The sequence below is a fragment of the Lithobates pipiens genome, unplaced genomic scaffold, assembly GCF_037356315.1.
Source record: "Lithobates pipiens isolate NorthernLeopardFrog02 unplaced genomic scaffold, aLitPip1_a1.2 Scaffold_3, whole genome shotgun sequence".
Taxonomy (NCBI): Eukaryota; Metazoa; Chordata; class Amphibia; order Anura; family Ranidae; genus Lithobates; species Lithobates pipiens.
The window spans coordinates 50492505-50512993 of NW_027507790.1; the positions used below are offsets into that span (position 1 = coordinate 50492505).

At 45.7% G+C, this 20489-nt stretch overlaps 1 protein-coding gene across 3 annotated transcripts in view; it reads left to right on the forward strand.

The window, feature by feature from the left end:
• Positions 1-742: 742 nt before the first annotated feature.
• The window catches only part of SEPTIN5 (septin 5), a 126052-nt gene continuing 106305 nt past the window's right edge, over positions 743-20489 (forward strand). For 2 of the 3 annotated variants that reach the window (XM_077461658.1, XM_077461662.1), the window contains exons 1-2: positions 743-923; positions 1052-1062. In XM_077461658.1, the coding sequence (XP_077317784.1) occupies positions 881-923; positions 1052-1062 (54 nt within the window). In that variant the 5' untranslated portion in view covers positions 743-880. The remainder of the gene's footprint in view (positions 924-1051; positions 1063-20489) is intronic. The other variant, XM_077461659.1, reaches the window with a different exon arrangement.

Consider the following 20489-nt stretch of genomic DNA (forward strand, 5'->3'; position numbering starts at 1 on the left):
TGATTTGGAGCAAATACGATCGATTTCATTGACAATATTCTGATTGGTCTGGATGGAAAATGAGATCATGGGAAAACAGAAAGACCATTATGATTGATAAGTGTATGGCACATCAAATGATCTTCTTGTTCTACTGGACAGTAAATTGATTGACAGCTTGATTATATATGTTCTGTGTACAGTCATCATTAGATCTATGTAATACAAGGGCCTGTCTGATTGGATACAGAACGGTTGGATAGGTTAGGTAGGTCCTTACATTACATCGATTTGGTAAACATAAATTTGGTTGTACAAAGATTGTATGACTAGATTGTAATGTTTATGGTGAGCCCTGCAATGGGTTTCCGTTGTAAATGACAGACGTGATCAATGCTCCCTACTAGCCCCAGTTTCCAATCTTATGATGGGATTTCTTATGTTGGAGATGAATGAATTGCCTTCCTAGGTAGGTGGTCTTGATCTGGTGTGACCCCATTGTCCATCATCTGCTCACTGGGGACTAGAAGATATCTGGGTGACATCTGATGAAAGGAGTTGCCATGATCAAAGGATTGTATGGAGGGTGTGATCACACGTGTGTCCCCAATGTTTGGATGTCACCGTGTCAGCGCTGGGAGTGCGCACATTGACACCGCACCGTACAACAGACAGCCGGGGGGCGGGCCCAGCCTGGCTACTTCTTCTGCGTCATTGGCTGCACGCTGTGGGCTGGGACAGCCTTAGCCAATAGCAGGTGTCCGTGGATCCAGTAATGCAGCCGCAGCCTGCTCTCCCCATCCCTGGGAGTGGATTGTAGAGGAGCAACACAAAGGACGGGCAGCCCGCATCCCCCAGCGCATCCACCCACCTACCCACCTACCTACCTCTGCTGTACACCATGAGCACCAGCATCAGGTACAAGAGCAAGCTGCTGAAGACAGGTGAGGAGCGGGCCGGGGACCCGGGAGAGAGGGGACATTACATCATTCCACACCTGACCTGTCTCTTTCCTTTCTCCCCCTCCTCCTCCTCCTCCTGGATCCCGTGCGGCCTCCTGGGACCCCCATAGATGAGAAGGAGGTAAGGATCCCCCGAGGGGTGCAATGCCAGGATACACACACACACACACACACACACAGGCGGGTACCCAGCTATAGAGACAGACATAGCGGCCAATGGGGGCTCTGCCATCAGGGAGGATGGCAACGTACACACTGCACCCACCACTGCCAACACATGCCATATCATCCGAGGACACAATATAACACAGGATGCAGGGTACAAGAGATCATCTGATAAATATATACCAGAACATACACAAGAATTGTACTTAGCATATGATGTGTACAATATATAATAACAGCAAATAGAAAATATGATTATATAAATAGAATAATAATAGTAGTATATAAGATATAATGTGTAGAATATATGACAATAATATTAATGATAATAACGTAACATATGATGTGCAGAATATATAATATAATAAGATATATATAGTATAAGATATGATGTGCAGCATAGATAAGATATACACTATAAGACATGTTTAGAATATATAATATATATAATTATAATAATAGGAAATATAAAATATGATGTGCAGAAAACATGCTGAGATTAATGATATAAATATAATAATAATAATAGGAAATAAGATATGATGTGTAGAATATATGACAATAATATTAATGATATAACACAACATATGATGTGCAGAATATATAATATAATAAGATATGTTTATAGTATAAGATATGATGTGCAGCATATATAAGATATATCATATAATAAGATATATACTATAAGATATAATGTGTAACATATATAATAGGAAATATAAAACATGCAGAATATATGCTAAGATTCATTATATAAATATAATACTAATAATAGGAAATAAGATATGATGTGTAGTATATATGAAAATAATATTAATGATAATAACACAACATATGATGTGCAGAAGCAATGATATAAGATATGATGTGCAGCCTATATAATAAGATATATAGTATATGATAAGATGTGCACAATATATAACATATGTAAGAAATAAAATATCAGAAGTCATCCAATATAAGACATGGTATGCAGAATCTATTATGTAAGATATGATGTAGAGAATATATAATGTAATATAATAAGATATATTGAATAAGATATGTGCAGAATATATGATATAAGATATGTAAGAAATATAATATGAGAGGATATCCAATATAAGACATGATATACAGAATCTATGATATGATGTGCAGAATATATAGGATATATGTGCAGAATATATGATATGGTGGGCAGAATATATAAGATATAGGATATATGTGCAGAATTTATATACAATATAAGGTGTGGTGTGCAGAATATATGATCTAGGATATATGGTAAGATCTCTAATAGAAGACATGCTGTGCAGAATTGGGAATATCGGCGTGCCATCACGTGGGGATTGTGACCTCATTATGGCTTTCCATGGCATGTTCCTAATAGCGGCCTGCATAGGTTGGGGAAGATGTCATCTGGATCCGGAGTCAGTCCTTTAGGGGGAATGGCCTAGAAATATGAACTGAACATCTGACAGAGCCTTCCCGAATAATAACCTGGTACAGGGCTCTAGTATGATATCTATGATGACTGTATCCAGACACAGAATGGACTGGTATTTAAATAGCACAAACAGTACACAGGTGTAATAATGCAACATAACAATAATGACAATGTGTTTAGGTCTGTAATGACAACATCCTAACTATGTCTTTTGCTGTGACCAGAATGATTGTGTTGGTTTGAATGGAGCCCTTCACATAATAGAAGTAAAAGGCAGACTGGTTGTCATTGCAGGAATGTGGGCCCTTCAGCCATATCACTCAGTGCTTGTATAATGGATGGGCTGAGAAGGGGGTGATGGGACACACATTAGTGATGTTTGGGGATAAGGGTCTGCAGTCTGAGCTCCTCACACATACATAGCATAGCTTGGAGGCCTGATGTAGGAACACTTCATATTTTATTATGTTCCTGTAAAATGTAACACAAAGAAAGGTAGGCACGTGTCATCTTACAATGTATCTAAACCAAAGAGCAAACAATGTATTTCAGCTTGCTATTTCCTAGGCTGATGTCAGACTGACGACTCCACCGCTAGAGACAAATCGCCAGCGGCGGGGACACTAAAGAAGCTGTCTATCTGTCCCTATAGAATGGCTCCCTCTGTAGCCAGATACAGCGAGATGTCGCTCTGACGCTGGCCTGAAGTCTCACTGCCTAGAGATAGAAGTGACATCTCACTGCCTCAGCTACAGAAGGAGCGATTCCATAAGGCCACACAGGCAGCCTTTTTAGCTGACTTGCCGCTGGGGATTGGTCAAAATCAGAGGCACCCATCTCAACGTTAGCATGGTCATCAGCTGGTCATACATGGTTCCAATTCTCCCCTCTACACATTGGAGGTGGATGGGGAAATCCTTCAGACTGCATCATTGTATTCTGACAGTGGGGCTTCCCTACCATCAGAATACACTGATCAGCTCTGCAGGCAATTGATCCAATCAATTTTTCCAACAAGCTGGTTCAGGGAAAGTCAAATTTTGATCCATGTATGGCCAGCTTAAATAACCAAATTCGGTTTGTTTTAAATCAGGCAGGCCCTTGCAGTACATAGTTAACAGTAGATTCAAAGGAAATTGTACAACTTGATTGCATAGTGTATGGCCAGCATTAGATATCATGGCGGCATTTTTAAATTCACCTGGTGATCCTGTCAGTAGCACACTTCTTGTCCTAGGCAGTGATGGAGAACCTTGGCAGATGTTTTGGGCTACATTTCCCATGATGCTCTACTACATTTTGAAATGGGAAATCTAGTTCCAAAACATCTGGGGTGCCAAGGTTCACCATCACTGTGCTAGGGGGACAACACTTGCTCATTGTGCTGTGTCTGTAGACTAGCACAGTGGTTTATTGGTTAGCACTTTTGCCTTGCAGTACCAAGGCTCTTGGTTTGAACCCAGTTGGCATCGCTATTGGGATGCAGGGAGTGTGGACCGAGTGACACCATCAAGTAGCAAGTGATATCCAGTGTCACCCCCATCAGTCACATTGCATGCTTCCTGTCCAAATTGTCCTTAGTATATGTGCAAGGGACCTTGGATAGTAAGCGCCATCAGGCTCTATACAAAACAATAATAATAGCAGTGTTGTCACCCTAGGACAGGAAGTGTTTTAGGACAACAGAATACATTCCTCTTTTCTTACCTCTATAACATAGGGGGAGGTGTTCTGCAATTCACAGAAGTGAGCTGGGCAGATAACACTGTAGAGTACACAGGAAATTCCAAGCTACATGAATCTCTGGCAGGATCAACAGGGCTTATCTTTTCACATTTATCCAACAGATATACCAAAATCCTTTCCATTGTATATTTAACCACTTTCAGACCGGACCATTTTGCTGGTAAATGACCAGAGGTCTTTTTACACTTTGGCACTGCGCTGCTTTAACTGGTAATTGCGCGGTCATGCAATGTTGTACCCAAACAAAATTTGCGTCCTTTTCTTCCCACAAATAGAGCTTTCTTTTGATGGTATTTGATTGCCTCTGCGATTTTTATTTTTTGCGATATAAACGTAAAAAGACCGCAAATTTTGAAAAAAAATGATATTTTCTACTTTTTGTTATTAGAAAAATCCAATAAACTCAATTTTAGTCATACATTTAGGCCAAAATGTATTCAGCCACATGTCTTTGGTAAAAAAAAAGTCAATAATTGTATATTTATTGGTTTGCGCAAAAGTTGTCACATCTACAAACTAAGGTACGTTTTCTGGAATTTACGCAGCTTTTAGTTTACGACTGCCTATCTCATTTCTTGAGGTGCTAAAATGGCAGGGCAGTACAAAACCCCCCCAAATGACCCCATTTTGGAAAGTAGACCCCCTAAGGAAATTGATAAGAGGCATGTTGAGCCCATTGAATATTTTATTTTTTTGCCTCAAGCGATTGAATAATGACAAAAAAATAATTTTTTTTTTTTTTTACACAAAGTTGTCACTAAATGATATATTGCTCACACATGCTATGGGCGTATGTGAAATGACACCCCAAAATAAATTCTGCTGCTTCTCCTGAGTACGGGGATACCACATATGTGGGACTTTTTGGGAGCCTAGCCGCGTACGGGGCCCCGAAAACCAAGCACCGCCTTCAGGCTTTCTAAGGGCGTAAATTTTTGAGTTCACTTCTCACTACCTATTACAGTTTTGAAGGCCATAAAATGCCAAGATGGCACAAAACCCCCACAAATGACCCCATTTTAGAAAGTAGACACCCCAAGCTATTTGCTGAGAGGCATGTTGAGTCCATGGAATATTTTATATTTTGCCACAAGTTGCGGGAAAATTACAAACTTTTTTTTTATTTATTTTTTTTAACAAAGTTGTCACTAAATGATATATTGCTCATGCATGCCATGGGCATATGTGAAATGACACCCCAAAATAAATTCTGCTGCTTCTCCTGAGTACGGGGATACCACATATGTGGGACTTTTTGGGAGCCTAGCCGCGTACGGGGCCCCGAAAACCAAGCACCGCCTTCAGGCTTTCTAAGGGCGTAAATTTTTGAGTTCACTTCTCACTACCTATTACAGTTTTGAAGGCCATAAAATGCCAAGATGGCACAAAACCCCCACAAATGACCCCATTTTAGAAAGTAGACACCCCAAGCTATTTGCTGAGAGGCATGTTGAGTCCATGGAATATTTTATATTTTGCCACAAGTTGCGGGAAAATTACAAACTTTTTTTTTTTTTTTTTTTTTTAACAAAGTTGTCACTAAATGATATATTGCTCATGCATGCCATGGGCATATGGGAAATGACACCCCAAAATAAATTCTGCTGCTTCTCCTGAGTACGGGGATACCACATATGTGGGACTTTTTGGGAGCCTAGCCGCGTACGGGGCCCCGAAAACCAAGCACCGCCTTCAGGCTTTCTAAGGGCGTAAATTTTTGAGTTCACTTCTCACTACCTATTACAGTTTTGAAGGCCATAAAATGCCAAGATGGCACAAAACCCCCACAAATGACCCCATTTTAGAAAGTAGACACCCCAAGCTATTTGCTGAGAGGCATGTTGAGTCCATGGAATATTTTATATTTTGCCACAAGTTGCGGGAAAATTACAAACTTTTTTTTTTTTTTTTTTTTTTTCACAAAGTTGTCACTAAATGATATATTGCTCACGCATGCCATGGGCATATGTGAAATGACACCCCAAAATAAATTCTGCTGCTTCTCCTGAGTACGGGGATACCACATATGTGGGACTTTTTGGGAGCCTAGCCGCGTACGGGGCCCCGAAAACCAAGCACCGCCTTCAGGCTTTCTAAGGGCGTTACAGTTTTGAAGGCCATAAAATGCCAAGATGGCACAAACCCCCCCCAAATGACCCCATTTTGGAAAGTAGACACCCCTAAATTTAGGGGTACACTAGTGAGATTAGGTAATAAATGGCGGGTGCCCTGAAACTATAAAAAAAATAACTAACCAACCAGCGTCACCTGTAACAGTTATATGGTGATCACTGGTGAAAGGGTTAACTAGGGGGCAATTAGGGGGCTTTATGCGGTAGTATATGGGGGTCCCTGGCGCTATAAAAAGCTGCAGCGAACCTAAATACCTACCTGCCTAACTAGCGTCACCTGTGACACTAATACAGCGATCAGAAAAACGATCGCTTATTAGGCTGGGTTCACACTGGAGCGATGCGGGAACGCCACGAATGCGCGGCGGGTTCCCGCATCGCATGCCTCCCGGCGGCAGTTCACACTGCCCTATGCGAACTGCTGGGAGTGTCAGTGAAATGTTACTGACACCCCCAGATCAGTTCGCATATCGCAGTGCGATCTGCAAACTCGGATCGCATGGTGTGAACACCCATGCGATCCGATTCTGCTGCGGGCCAAAAAAAGGGTCCCGTGCGAATGTGCGGCGGGTGCGGCGAATGGCTGAACTCGAATCGCACAGAGATCGGATGTGATTTGCACTGCAGTGCGGTGCGAATCACATCCGTTCTCATAAACCGCTGCAATGTGAACCCAGCCTTAGTGACACTGGCGACGGGGGGTGATCACGGGGTTAAACCTTTATTGGGGGGGTTAGGGGGGTACCTTAGAACTAAAGGGGGCTAACCCTAACTGCCCTAACAGTTATTAGTCACAAATGACACCCGCCGGGTGATCAGGGGGTTAAACCTTTATTAGGTAATAAATGGCGGGTGCCCTGAAACTATAAAAAAATAACTAACCAACCAGCGTCACCTGTAACAGTTATATGGTGATCACTGGTGAAAGGGTTAACTAGGGGGCAATCAGGGGGCTTTATGCGGTAGCATATGGGGGTCCCTGGCGCTATAAAAAGCTGCGGCGAACCTAAATACCTACCTGCCTAACTAGCGTCACCTGTGACACTAATACGGCGATCAGAAAAATTATCGCTTATTAGGCTGGGTTCACACTGGAGCGATGCGGGAACGCACGAATCCGCGGCGGGTTCCCGCATCGCATGCCTCCCGGCGGCAGTTCACACTGCCCTATGCGAACTGCTGGGAGTGTCAGTGAAATGTTACTGACACCCCCAGATCAGTTCGCATATCGCAGTGCGATCTGCAAACTCGGATCGCATGGTGTGAACACCCATGCGATCCGATTCTGCTGCGGGCCAAAAAAAGGGTCCCGTGCGAATTTGCGGCGGGTGCGGCGGGTGTGGCGGGTGCGGCGGGTGCGGCGAATGGCTGAACTCGATTCGCACAGAGATCGGATGTGATTTGCACTGCAGTGCGGTGCGAATCACATTCGTTCTCATAAACCGCTGCAATGTGAACCCAGCCTTAGTGACACTGGCGACGGGGGGTGATCACGGGGTTAAACCTTTATTGGGGGGGTTAGGGGGGTACATTAGAACTAAAGGGGGCTAACTCTAACTGCCCTAACAGTTATTACAGTCACAAATGACACCAATGCAAAAAAAAAAAAAAAAAATGACATTGGTGTCACTGTGACTGGGGGGCAGGGGTAATTGGGGGGGTGATCGGGGGGTAAAGGGGGGGTGTGAGTGTGCCTGGCATGTTCTACTGTGTGTGTAGAGTGTTGGTGCAACTCACCGATCCGCTCTCCTCCGTGTCGGAACGGAAAATACCGACACGGAGGAGAGAATACATCACTTCCTCTCCTGTGTTTACATTACAGGAGAGGAAGTGATGTCACCGGGGATTTCTATTCGTCGGGAGCGATCGCGAGGGGGTGGCCATGAATGAATGGCCGCCCCCTCGTCCCGGATCGCTCCCGGACGAAAACCGACCGCCGCAGGCACCGGGCGGGGGCCCGATCGGGCCCCCGACCCGCGGGAGGCAAGGGACGTACATGTATGTCCTTATGCCTGCCCGTGCCATTGTACCGACGTACATCGGCGTGCGGCGGTCGGCAACTGGTTAAAGGAGAAGTACAGCTGGTTTGGCTGGACTTCTTCTGTGGATCACAGGGGTGCAGTTCGTTCTGCACTCCCGTGATCCGTTTTCAGCACACAGTGGGCTGAAGTCCGCTCTCTGCTGACATCACTGAGCCAGTCCAGGTTTAGGCGTCATCACGACCATGGAGTCCGGATCTGCCCGGATCCCTGAACTGGCACCTGGCTCAGCCTCTCGGCCAGCCGCTGAGAGCTTGAGACAGCTGCCACCTCTCCCACCCCATGCTCCAGTATAAGGGGGCAGAGCGCTCTCTCTGCTCACGTAGCTGTGAGAACCGAGCCATTGATGGGGTTCTCAGCGTTAGAGGCACTGGGCCGATGCTGCATCCACCTAGGTAAGTAGGATTCTTACCTAGGTGGATGCTTCTCTTTCAAGAGAAGCAAATGGAGCAAATAATAGAAGTTCATGGTTTGGGTGCTTAGTGCCTGAGTCGAAGTATTTGTTGATGGAATGCGATGATGTTGAAATAATGAAGACTTTTGGTGCTACTGGTGGTTTTGGTTTGTTGTGGTAGAACAGGTACATTATTGCATATTCCATTTAGCAGTTGCACGTTAGCAATGCAAAGCAGATCTCAGTGACGAGTTGGGTTTTTACCTTCCTCTGGATCAACTGTGGGTATAAGATTGTGTATATAGGATTGTAAAAAAAAAAAAATGTTCCCCCTTTTATGTTCCTTCTATGTTCCTAGATGGATTGTGTCTTTTTTCAACCGAACGAACTGTGTAACCTCTTAGGTTATGTCATTCCGTTTCTTGATTTTGGATATTTTGGAAAAGTAAACTGAACTCAGGGATATAAAGCTTGGATACCTGTCATAACGGCAGAATAAAAAGAGAATCCTTCTGAAGGGGAGGCAATGTTTTTAACGTAATAGGCGCAGAATAATATTGTTTGTGCCTGTCAGATGTGTTATGGTTGGACTTGTCTTCACGTTTTGGGCAGAACTGCTGTTCCTGATTATCCGGCCAGTGATTGTTGTCTGACTGGCAGGATTGCATTTCTCTACTGCTTCCCACGTTGTATCATCATGACAGCAGCTGGGTAACACCCAGAATGTTTTCACTACGGCACGCAGCCAAGTGTGGAAACCCAGAGCAACCAATCACAACGAAGCCTTCTCCACTTCATTGGAAAGAATCGAATTGGTGGTTATGGTTACTGTGCTTTGATCTTGGTGCTGCCTTTTCGGAATAAGCATGTTAGTGTTGGAGCTGTTCTGGGATGTGTAATGCAGATAAAGGTTTATAACAGCCATTGTCAACCAGAGCTTGCTAGTGGCTCCTTGAGCCGCGGCTGATTGATCTCCTCTGATGGTGTCTGCAGCATTCCAGGTCCAAGACCATCCTGGCAGAACTTTTTAGTTGTCTATAAGGGTGGAATTCGGACCATCACTGTAAGGGGGACGTTCTTCCCACTGGTCCCCAATACATTGATCCTGGAAAGGTTAATAGGATTTCACAGGTTTCTCGGGGGGTAAACGTTTGGGAACAGCTGCTTTATATCATTAGGACATGAGCTTATTGTGGGGATGGAACACTACTGATCAGCGTACTGGACTCTCTATTCCCATCTGATGAGGCTCACAGGGAACAGATACATTCTATGTCTAACTCATCAATGTCTACAAATTCTCTGCAGCTCAGTGGCACACTATACCTGGAAATGTCCTCATTGCCTCAATCCCTATAGCTCAGCAGGGACCTGCAAACACCATTCTCCCAACCCAGAAGGACGGCGTCTCTGGAAATATATGCCCTCCATCACCAGCATAACTGAGATGGCCCTGCAATTTACACACAAATGTTTATATGCTTTAAAGTTGATGCAAAGCTTTTTATTTTGTAGAGTAGGGAGGGTTGGATCCCCTGTCATGTTTTTACTGTTGTCTGTGTCCCCATTCGGTAAATTCACCATTATCTATTGCCATTGACAGGAAAAAGACTGAAAACCCAATATTTATTTGAGTTGTCATCAGAACAGCATGTAATGGGCCAACAAAACAATCCAATGAGGGACATCACTTTCAGTGATCCTCATTTTGAAGAAATATTCTATCACCTCTTGCTTTTTCTCCAGGGCAGTAAGTAAAGAAAAGTCTAACTAATAGGCCAAATACAGCAATAAAGACCTGACATGGGTTATAAAGTATAACTAAAGGCAATACTTTATTTAGTCATGGCATGGCATGGGTTGTAAAGTATAACTAAAGGTCTGTTTGCTGTCTGTTTTATGGTATCCCTGAAAGCAAAAGTGAAAGAAACCCCCACATTTTTGGTTGTCCTCAGAACAGTATTAGAGGGTAAATCTTCCAATGGGGACATTAATTCTGGTGACAACCAGGGATTCCCTCACTTCCTGTTTTGTCTATGGGACAGGAAGTGAAATCTCCCTAAAAGGACAGTGATAAGAAAAAAATGCTGACAGGGGTTATAACTCTTCCTTATTCCATCCAAAACTACTACAACACTTCTCCACTCCATCCAAAACAAAAAGAATGACTTATAATGACACATTTGGGCATTCTTATATGCACCGGTGACAAATTGTGGAGGGCAGCTGAAAAGGAATCTGTTAAAAAAAAACAAAAAACACTGCAGGGCTGGTATGAGGAGAAGACACTAAGGCTGTATTCACACCTATGCAGTTTTAGTGCTTTTTGCATTTTGCAGATTTGCACTAAAGAACGTGTCCTATAGGAAATGGACTGCAGTGCAAATCTGCAAAATGCAAAAAGCACTAAAACTGCATAGGTGTGAATCCAGCCTTAGGCCTGGGTCACACCTATGCATTTTTTAGCGCGTTTCAGTTTTGCAGAAACACACTACAGTAAATTTAACATGGTTTCCTATGATTGTAGTTGACATCTGTGCATTTTATAGAAAGGGCCAGGGACTTTTTTCTGTTTTTTGGTTCCATAGACTTCAATGAATGAAAAGCGTGTATTGAAAAACGTAAAATGCACCTGCAATATGCAAACTGCAACTTGCACAAGTGTGAATCAGGCCTAAGACTGGATTCACACCTATGCATTTTTAATGCTTTTTGCATTTTGCAGATTTGCACTACAGTCCATTTCACATGGTTTCCCATGGAACACGTTCTGTAGTGCAAATCTGCAAAATGCAAAAAGCACAAAAAATGCATAGATGTGAATCCAGCCTTACAGGTACCTACCTGCATATACCTTCAGCGCCGTCAAAAAATTGGCTGTTAGGCTGGATTCACACCTATGCATTTTTAGTGCTTTTTGCATTTTGCAGATTTGCACTACAGAATGTGTTCCATAGGAAACCATGGTAAATGGACTATAGTGCAAATCTGCAAAAAGCACTAAAAATGCATAGGTGTGAATCCAGCCTTAGAGACGAATGCTGGGCCATTGTGACAAGCAAAGCACCAACATTTAAGCTGGATTCACACCTATGCATTTTTAGTGCTTTTTTGCATTTTGCACTACAGAATGTGTTCCATAGGAAACCATGGTAAATTAACTGCAGTGCAAATCTGCAAAATGCAAAAAGCACTAAAACTGCATAGGTGTGAATCCAGCCTTATAGGTAGTGCTGTAGCTATCCCACCTTTCCCTACCTCCTGCACATTCTAAGGCTCGATTCACATCTATGCATGTTGCTTTTGAGCGTGGACACTCGTTTTTATCGCGATTTGCCACGTTTTTTTTTTACACTGCGGTTGCTTAACAACCAGCTATATACAGTGAAAAAAAAAATCAAAATGCAAAATCGTGGTAAAAACACAGTGAAACCACGGTACTTGCGTTTTTGATGCAGGTCCATTGACTTTTATTACATGCAAAACGCTGCATTTTGCATGAAAAAAGGTCCCTGACCCTTTCCAAAAACGCAGAGGCACAAAATGCATTGATGTGAACATGTTCCATAGGAACCCATGTTAAAAAATTTCCCTGCATTTCTGCAAAATGCATCAAAAAACGCATTAGTGTGAATCAAGCTTAAGGCTGGATTCACACCTATGCATTTTTAGTGCTTTTTGTATTTTGCAGATTTGCACTACAGTCCATTTAACATGGTTTCGTATGTAACAAGTTCTGTAGAGCAAATCTGCAAAAGGCACTAAAAATGTCTAGGTGTGAACAGGGCTGGACTGGGACAAAAATTTGGCCCTGGACTTCATCATGACCGGCCCACTTTAATTTTAAGTGTCCCCACCAGCAGCCCCCTTCACATCAAAGTCCCCTCCAGAAGCCCCCTTTACATCAGAGTCCCCATCAGCAGTCTTCTTCACATCAGAGTCCCCATCAGAAGCCCCCTTCACATCAGAGTCCTCACCAGCAGCCCCCTTCACATCAGAGTCCCCATCAGCAGCCCCCTTCACATCAGAGTCCCCTACAGAAGCCCCCTTCACATCAGAGTCCCCTACAGAAGCCCCCTTCACATCAGAGTCCCCTACAGAAGCCCCCTTCACATCAGAGTCCCCTACAGAAGCCCCCTTCACATCAGAGTCCCCTACAGTAGCCCCCTTCACATCAGTCCCCACCAGAAGCCCCCTTCACATCAGAGTCCCCACCAGAAGCCCCCTTCACATCCGAGTCCCTATCAGAAGCCCCCTTCACATCAGTCCCCATCAGCAGCCCCTTCACATCAGTCCCCACCAGCAGCCCCCTTCACATCAGTCCTCACCAGCAGCCCCCTTCACATCAGTCCCCACCAGCAGCCCCCTTCACATCACAGGGCGGCACAGTGGTGTAGTGGTTAGCACTCTCACCTAGCAGTAAGAAGGGTCACTGGTTCAAATCCCAACCACGACACTACCTGCCTGGAGTTTGCATGTTCTCCCTGTGCCTGCGTGGGTTTCCTCCGGGTACTCCGGTTTCCTCCCACTATCCAAAGACATGCAGGTAGGTAAATTGGCTTCTGTTCAAAATTGGCCCTAGGATATGAATGGGGACCTTGGATTGTGGGCTCCTTGAGGGTAGGGACCAACATGAGTGTGCAATGTACAGGGATAGGGACAATTGTAGACACTCACTCAGGTTGAACTGGATGGACTGGTGTCTTTATTCAACCTAACTAACTATGAAACTATGAAACTATGAAACTATCAGTCCCCATCAATAGCTCTCTTCGCATCAGACAGTTCCCACCAGAAGCCCCCTTCACATCAGAGTCCCCGCCAGCAGCCCTCTTCACATCAGAGTCCCCTACAGAACCCCCCTTCACATCAGAGTCCCCACCAGAAGCCCCCTTCACATTAGAGTCAGCACCAGCAGCCCCCTTCACATCAGAATCCCCACCAGCAGCCCCATTCACATCAGAGTCCCAATCAGAAGCCCTCTTCACATCAGAGTCCCCATCAGAAGCCCCCTTCACATCAAAGTCCTCACCAGCAGCCCCCTTCACATCAGAGTCCCCATCAGCAGCCCTCTTCACATCAGAGTTCCCACCAGCAGCCCCCTTCACATCAGAGTCCCCTACAGAAGCCCCCTTCACATCAGTCCCCATCAGAAGCCCTCTTCACATCAGTCCCCACCAGAAGCCCCCTTCACATCCGAGTCCCTATCAGAAGCCCCCTTCACATCAGTCCCCATCAGCAGCCCCTTCACATCAGTCCCCACCAGCAGCCCCCTTCACATCAGTCCCCATCAATAGCTCTCTTCACATCAGACAGTTCCCACCAGAAGCCCTCTTCACATCAGAGTCCCCGCCAGCAGCCCCCTTCACATCAGAGTCCCCACCAGCAGCCCCCTTCACATCAGAGTCCCCACCAGCAGCCCCCTTCACATCAGAGTCCCCACCAGCAGCCCCCTTCACATCAGAGTCCCCATCAGAAGCATTCTTCACATCAGAGTCCCCTACAGAAGCCCCCTTCACATCAGAGTCCCTATCAGAAGCCCCCTTCACATCAGACTCCCCTACAGAAGCCTCCTTCACATCAGACTCCCCTACAGCAGCCCCCTTCACATCAGAGTCCCCTACAGAAGCCCCCTTCACATCAGAGACCCCTACAGAAGCCCCCTTCACATCAGTCTCCATCAGAAGCCCCCTTCACATCAGTCCCCATCAGAAGCCCCCTTCACATCAGAAGCCCCCTTCACATCAGAGTCCCCACCAGAAGCCCCCTTCACATCAGAGTCTCTGCCAGAAGCCCCCTTCACATCAGAGTCCCCGCCAGAAGCCCCCTTCACATCAGAGTCCCCACCAGAAGCCCCCTTCACATCAGAGTCCCCACCAGAAGCCCCCTTCCCATCAGAGTCCCCACCAAAAGCCCCCTTCCCATCAGAGTCCCCACCAAAAGCCCCCTTCCCATCAGAGTCCCCACCAGAAGCCCCCTTCCCATCAGAGTCCCCACCAGAAGCTCCCTTCCCATCAGAGTCCCCACCAGCAGCCCCCTTTACATCAGTCCCTATCAGAAGTCCCCTTCACATCAGAGTCCCCACCAGAAGCCCCTTCACATCAGAGTCCCTACCAGAAGCCACCTTCACATCAGTCCCCATCAGCAGCCCCTTCACATCAGAGTCCCCATCAGAAGCCCCCTTCACATCAGAGTCCACCCCAGCAGCCACCTTCAATCAGAGTCCCCTACAGAAGCCCCCTTCACACCAGAGTCCCCTACAGAAGCTCCCTTCACACCAGAGTCCCCTACAGAAGCCCCCTTCACACCAGAGTCCCCTACTTAAGCCCCCTTCACATCAGTCCCCACCAGAAGTCCCCTTCACATCAGAGTCCCCACCAGAAGCCCCCTTCACATCACAGTCCCCACCAGAAGCCCCCTCCACATCAGAGTCTCCACCAGCAGCCCTCTTCACATCAGAGTCCCCACCAGCAGCCCCTTTCACATCAGACTCCCCTACAGAACCCCCCTTTCACATCAGAGTCCCCTACAGAAGCCCCCTTCACACCAGAGTCTCCTACAGAAGCCCCCTTCACATCAGAGTCCCCTACAGAAGCCCCCTTCACATCAGTTTCCTACAGAAGCCCCCTTCACACCAGTCCCCTACAGAAGCTCCCTTCACATCAGTGTCCCCACCAGAAGCCCCCTTCACATCAGAGTCCCCACCAGAAGCCCCCTTCACATCAGAGTCCCCACCAGAAGCCCCCTTCACATCAGAGTCCCCACCAGAAGCCCCTTCCCATCAGAGTCCCCATCAGAAGCCCCCTTCCCATCAGAGTCCCCACCAGCAGCCCCCTTCCCATCAGAGTCCCCACCAGCAGCCCCCTTCACATCAGAGTCCCCACCAGCAGCCCCCTTCACATCAGAGTCCCCATCAGAAGCATTCTTCACATCAGAGTCCCCTACAGAAGCCCCCTTCACATCAGAGTCCCTATCAGAAGCCCCCTTCACATCAGACTCCCCTACAGAAGCCTCCTTCACATCAGACTCCCCTACAGCAGCCCCCTTCACATCAGAGTCCCCTACAGAAGCCCCCTTCACATCAGAGACCCCTACAGAAGCCCCCTTCACATCAGTCTCCATCAGAAGCCCCCTTCACATCAGTCCCCATCAGAAGCCCCCTTCACATCAGAAGCCCCCTTCACATCAGAGTCCCCACCAGAAGCCCCCTTCACATCAGAGTCTCTGCCAGAAGCCCCCTTCACATCAGAGTCCCCGCCAGAAGCCCCCTTCACATCAGAGTCCCCACCAGAAGCCCCCTTCACATCAGAGTCCCCACCAGAAGCCCCCTTCACATCAGAGTCCCCACCAGAAGCCCCCTTCACATCAGAGTCCCCACCAGAAGCCCCCTTCACATCAGAGTCCCCACCAGAAGCCCCCTTCACATCAGAGTCCCCACCAGAAGCCCCTTCCCATCAGAGTCCCCATCAGAAGCCCCCTTCCCATCAGAGTCCCCACCAGCAGCCCCCTTCCCATCAGAGTCTGCACCAGAAGCCCCCTTCCCATTAGAGTCTGCACCAGAAGCCCCCTTCCCATCAGAGTCCCCACCAGAAGCCCCCTTCCCATCAGAGTCCCCACCAGCAGCCCCCTTCACATCAGAGTCCCCTCCAGAAGCCCCCTTCCCATCAGAGTCCCCACCAGCAGCCCTCTTCACATCAGTCCCCATCAGAAGCCCCCTTCACATCAGTCCCCATCAGAAGCCCCCTTCACATCAGAGTCCCTCACAGAAGCCCCCTTCACATCAGTCCCCATCAGAAGCCCCTTCACATCAGAGTCCCTTACAGAAGCCCCCTTCACATCAGAGTCGCTTACAGAAGCCCCCTTCACATCAGAGTCCCCACCAGAAGCCCCCTTCACATCAGAAGCCCCCTTCACATCAGAGTCCCCACCAGCAGCCCCCTTCACATCAGAGTGTCTTCCCTCTCCTCCCCCTCCCACATGTACTCACAGTTTTGAAGGCAGCTTTTCTTCCTCTCTCCAGTCATGTGATAACAAGTGATAAAAGAAGAGAGGATGGAAAGTCTGCCGCTGTCTATCTCCCTCTGCAGGCTGGAGGGAGAATAACGCCTAATGCTCTCTCCAGTAAGTGACGGAAGCTGCTCCTCCTGACAGGAGTGAAATCGTGATCACTCACTGTCAGAGAGGAGTGGCTCCAGGACTGCACCAGACCGGCCCATTGAGCCATCGGCCCACCGGGAATCTCCCGGTAGTCCCGATGACCAGTCCTTGCCCTGTTGTGAATCAAGCCTAATGCACATACACACGGCTGGAATTTCCGATGGAAACAGTCCGATGGGAGCTTTTCATCGGATTTTCCGACCGTGTATATGTTCATCTGTCTTTTTCTGTCGGTATTTCCGACGGACTTTAGATTGAGAGCCTGTTCTTAATTTTTCAGATGGAAATCCTTTCTATTGGATTTTCCGATCGTGTGTATGCAATTCTGTCACGTGCTCGGAAACAATTCGACGCATGCTCGGAAGCATTAAACTTCCCTTTTATAGTGCCGTCAAATGTGTTGTATGTTGCGGTGTTATTGACCGTCGGAATTTGGTGTGACCGTGTGTAGGCAAGACAGCTTGAGCGAAATTCTGACGGGAAAACCATCAGAGCTTTTTCCGATGAGAATTACGATTGTGTGTGTACGCCATAAGGCCTGATTCACACCTAGGAATTTTAATGCTTTTTGCAGATTTTCACTACAGAACGTGTTCCATAGGAAACCATGGTAAATGGACTGTAGTGCAAATCTGCAAAATGCAAAAAGCACTAAGGCTCGATTCACATATATGCATGTTGCTCTTGAGCGTTTTTGCAGTGCTTTTTGCGCGATTTTGCCGTGTTATTTTTTACACTGTGGTTGCTTGTAGGACACTTGGGTTTTTCAGGTCCATTGACTTCTATTACATGTAAAACGCTGCATTTTGCATGAAAAAAAGTCCCTGACCCTTTCCAAAAACCCAGAGGCACAAAAATGCATTGATGTGAACATGTTCCATAGGAACCCAAGTTAAAAAATTTCCCTGCATTTCTGCAAAATGCATCAAAAAATGCATTAGTGTGAATCAAGCCTTAAACTGCATAGGTGTGAATCCATCCTAACAAGTTATCTACACCTCCCCTTGACAAGTCTCTAACCAAATTATGAGAGTGTGAGTTGGATACCTGCGTCCCACAGCATTCGTAGTGGTTTTAGCCCTGATTCACACCTATGCATTTTTAGTGCTTTTTGCATTTTGCAGATTTACACTACAGTCCATTAAACATGGTTTTCTATGGAACACGTTCTGTAGTGCAAATCTGCAAAAAGCACCAAAAATGCCTAGGTGTGAATTAGGTCTAAGGCTGGATTCACACCTATGCAGTTTTAGTGCTTTTTGCATTTTGCAGATTTGCACTACATCCCATTTAATATGGTTTCCTATGGAACACGTTCTGTAGTGCAAATCTGCAAAATGCTAAAAGCACTAAAAATGCATAGATGTGAATCCAGCCTTAGGTACACCTTGCTAGTACCAGGTAGGACCCCCTTTTGCCTTCAGAACTGCCTTAATTCTTTGGCATAGATTGAACAAGGTGTTGGAAACATTCCTCAGAGATTTTGGTCCATATTGACATGATAGCATCATGCAGTTGCTGCAGATTTATCGGCTGCACATCCATGATGAAAATCTCCCATTCCACCTCATCCCAAATGTGTTCTATTGGATTGAGATCTGGTGACATTGTCAGACTGGATTGATCCATGTTTTAATGTTGCTTACACCAAATTCTGACCCTACCATTTGAATGTAGCAGCTGAAGTTGAGACTCATCAGACCAGGCAATTTTTTTCCAATCTTCTATTGTCCAATTTTGGTGAGCCTGTGGGAATTGTAGCCTCAGTTTCCTGTTCTTAGCTAAAAGGAGAGGCACCCGCTGTGGTCTTCTGCTGCTGTAGCCCATCTGCTTCAAGGTTTGATGTGTTGTGTGTTCAGAGATGGTATTCTGCATACCTTGGTTGTAATGAGTGGTTGAGTTACTGTTGCCTTTCCACCATCATCTCAAACTAGTCTTCCCATTCTACTTTGACCTAAACAATGCATTTTCATCCACACAACTGCCATTCACTGGATATTTTCTCTTTTTGAGGCCATTCTCTGTAAACCCTAGAGATGGCTTTGCGTGAAAATCCCAGTAAATCAGCAGTTTTTGAAATACTCAGACTAGATTGTCTGCCACCAACAAAGATGCCACGTTCAAAGTCACTTAAATCCCCATTCTAATGCTCAGGGCTCAATTTGCCCCATTATGACAGTCTCCATGGAGGGTTTGTGATCCCATTATTCTTGTGTTTGTTTCCTCTATGTGTGATTGTACATTAACTGGCTTTTGAAATGCTTACGCTGTTTAAAGAGTATTGATACTTTTGTATAGCTGTTGTATATATTAACTAATGGATTCATGTTAACAATAGCTCATGGTAAAAGGATTATTATTTCACACTCTTCTCTGTTCATTTGGCTGCGGATACACATATACCGGTAGACGAAATACTGAAAAAAACTAATATTATTCATGGATATTAGGGAGGCCCCTGATTTAATGGATAACTAAACCCAAGAACAAAAAAAAATAAAGTATATTGCGGCAAACCAGGCCTTAGATGTGATGGCTGCATTCATTTTCTTTTTTTCAAGCTAGGAGCATATTCACCAAATACAGAAAATACCTTCCTGATCCTGCCAGAAATGCAATGTCCTTGCCACTTCCTGTGAGCTGCATAGAAGAATATCCGCCTTCCTAGATATTATCTGTATACTTCCAATTGTTCCGCTCCCCATCTAATGGAGATAAAGATATACGGATGTGTTTGTAGTCCATATCAGGAGAGCAGCCTATGGTGACAACTGTGGCTCCCTGCATAGGTACAGTGGAGGAGTGATGTTAGTCACACAGGGACATGACATGTGGAAGGACACACAGTAAAGGATTACTAGGTGAAAATAAAGCAAATGAAGCTTGAAAAAAGAAAACTAAGTCAGCCAGCATACCAAGGACTAGTATCTGCAATGTAGTACAGTTTTGGTTTTATATAATAATCATTTTCCAAGGGATTACTGTATTCTGCTATAGTTCAGTGAGACATAGGCCTGCCACCACAGATGGGTACTTGTATTGGCGGGGTTATAGCACACACACGGTAGTATACTACTAGTATACTACTGCTAGTATATTTCAGTGCCTGCACAGAACATACATCCTTTCTGTACTTGGTGGAAGGAAAGATTTGGCCAAATCCTGTTTTGGAGAGGTCAATACAGATGACATACTGGTTATTTTTAAAATCTAATTTTAGCATATGTGCTTCAGTTTGATGATACGTAAAATATATATTGATGTCTGGATGGAAGACATGGGATATTTTCCCTGGACAAGGTCCCTGCTGAGTAATTTAATTTGCTGACAGCCATTTCCCAGTGCTTGTGTAAACACTTCTGCTGATTTAGGACTTGCCATTATGGATACGTTCAGCCACCATTGCATTTATATCCCTTCTATATACACAGAGTTTTTACAATGATAGGCGCAGCATGTTAGTAAAAAAACAGTTATATATACTAA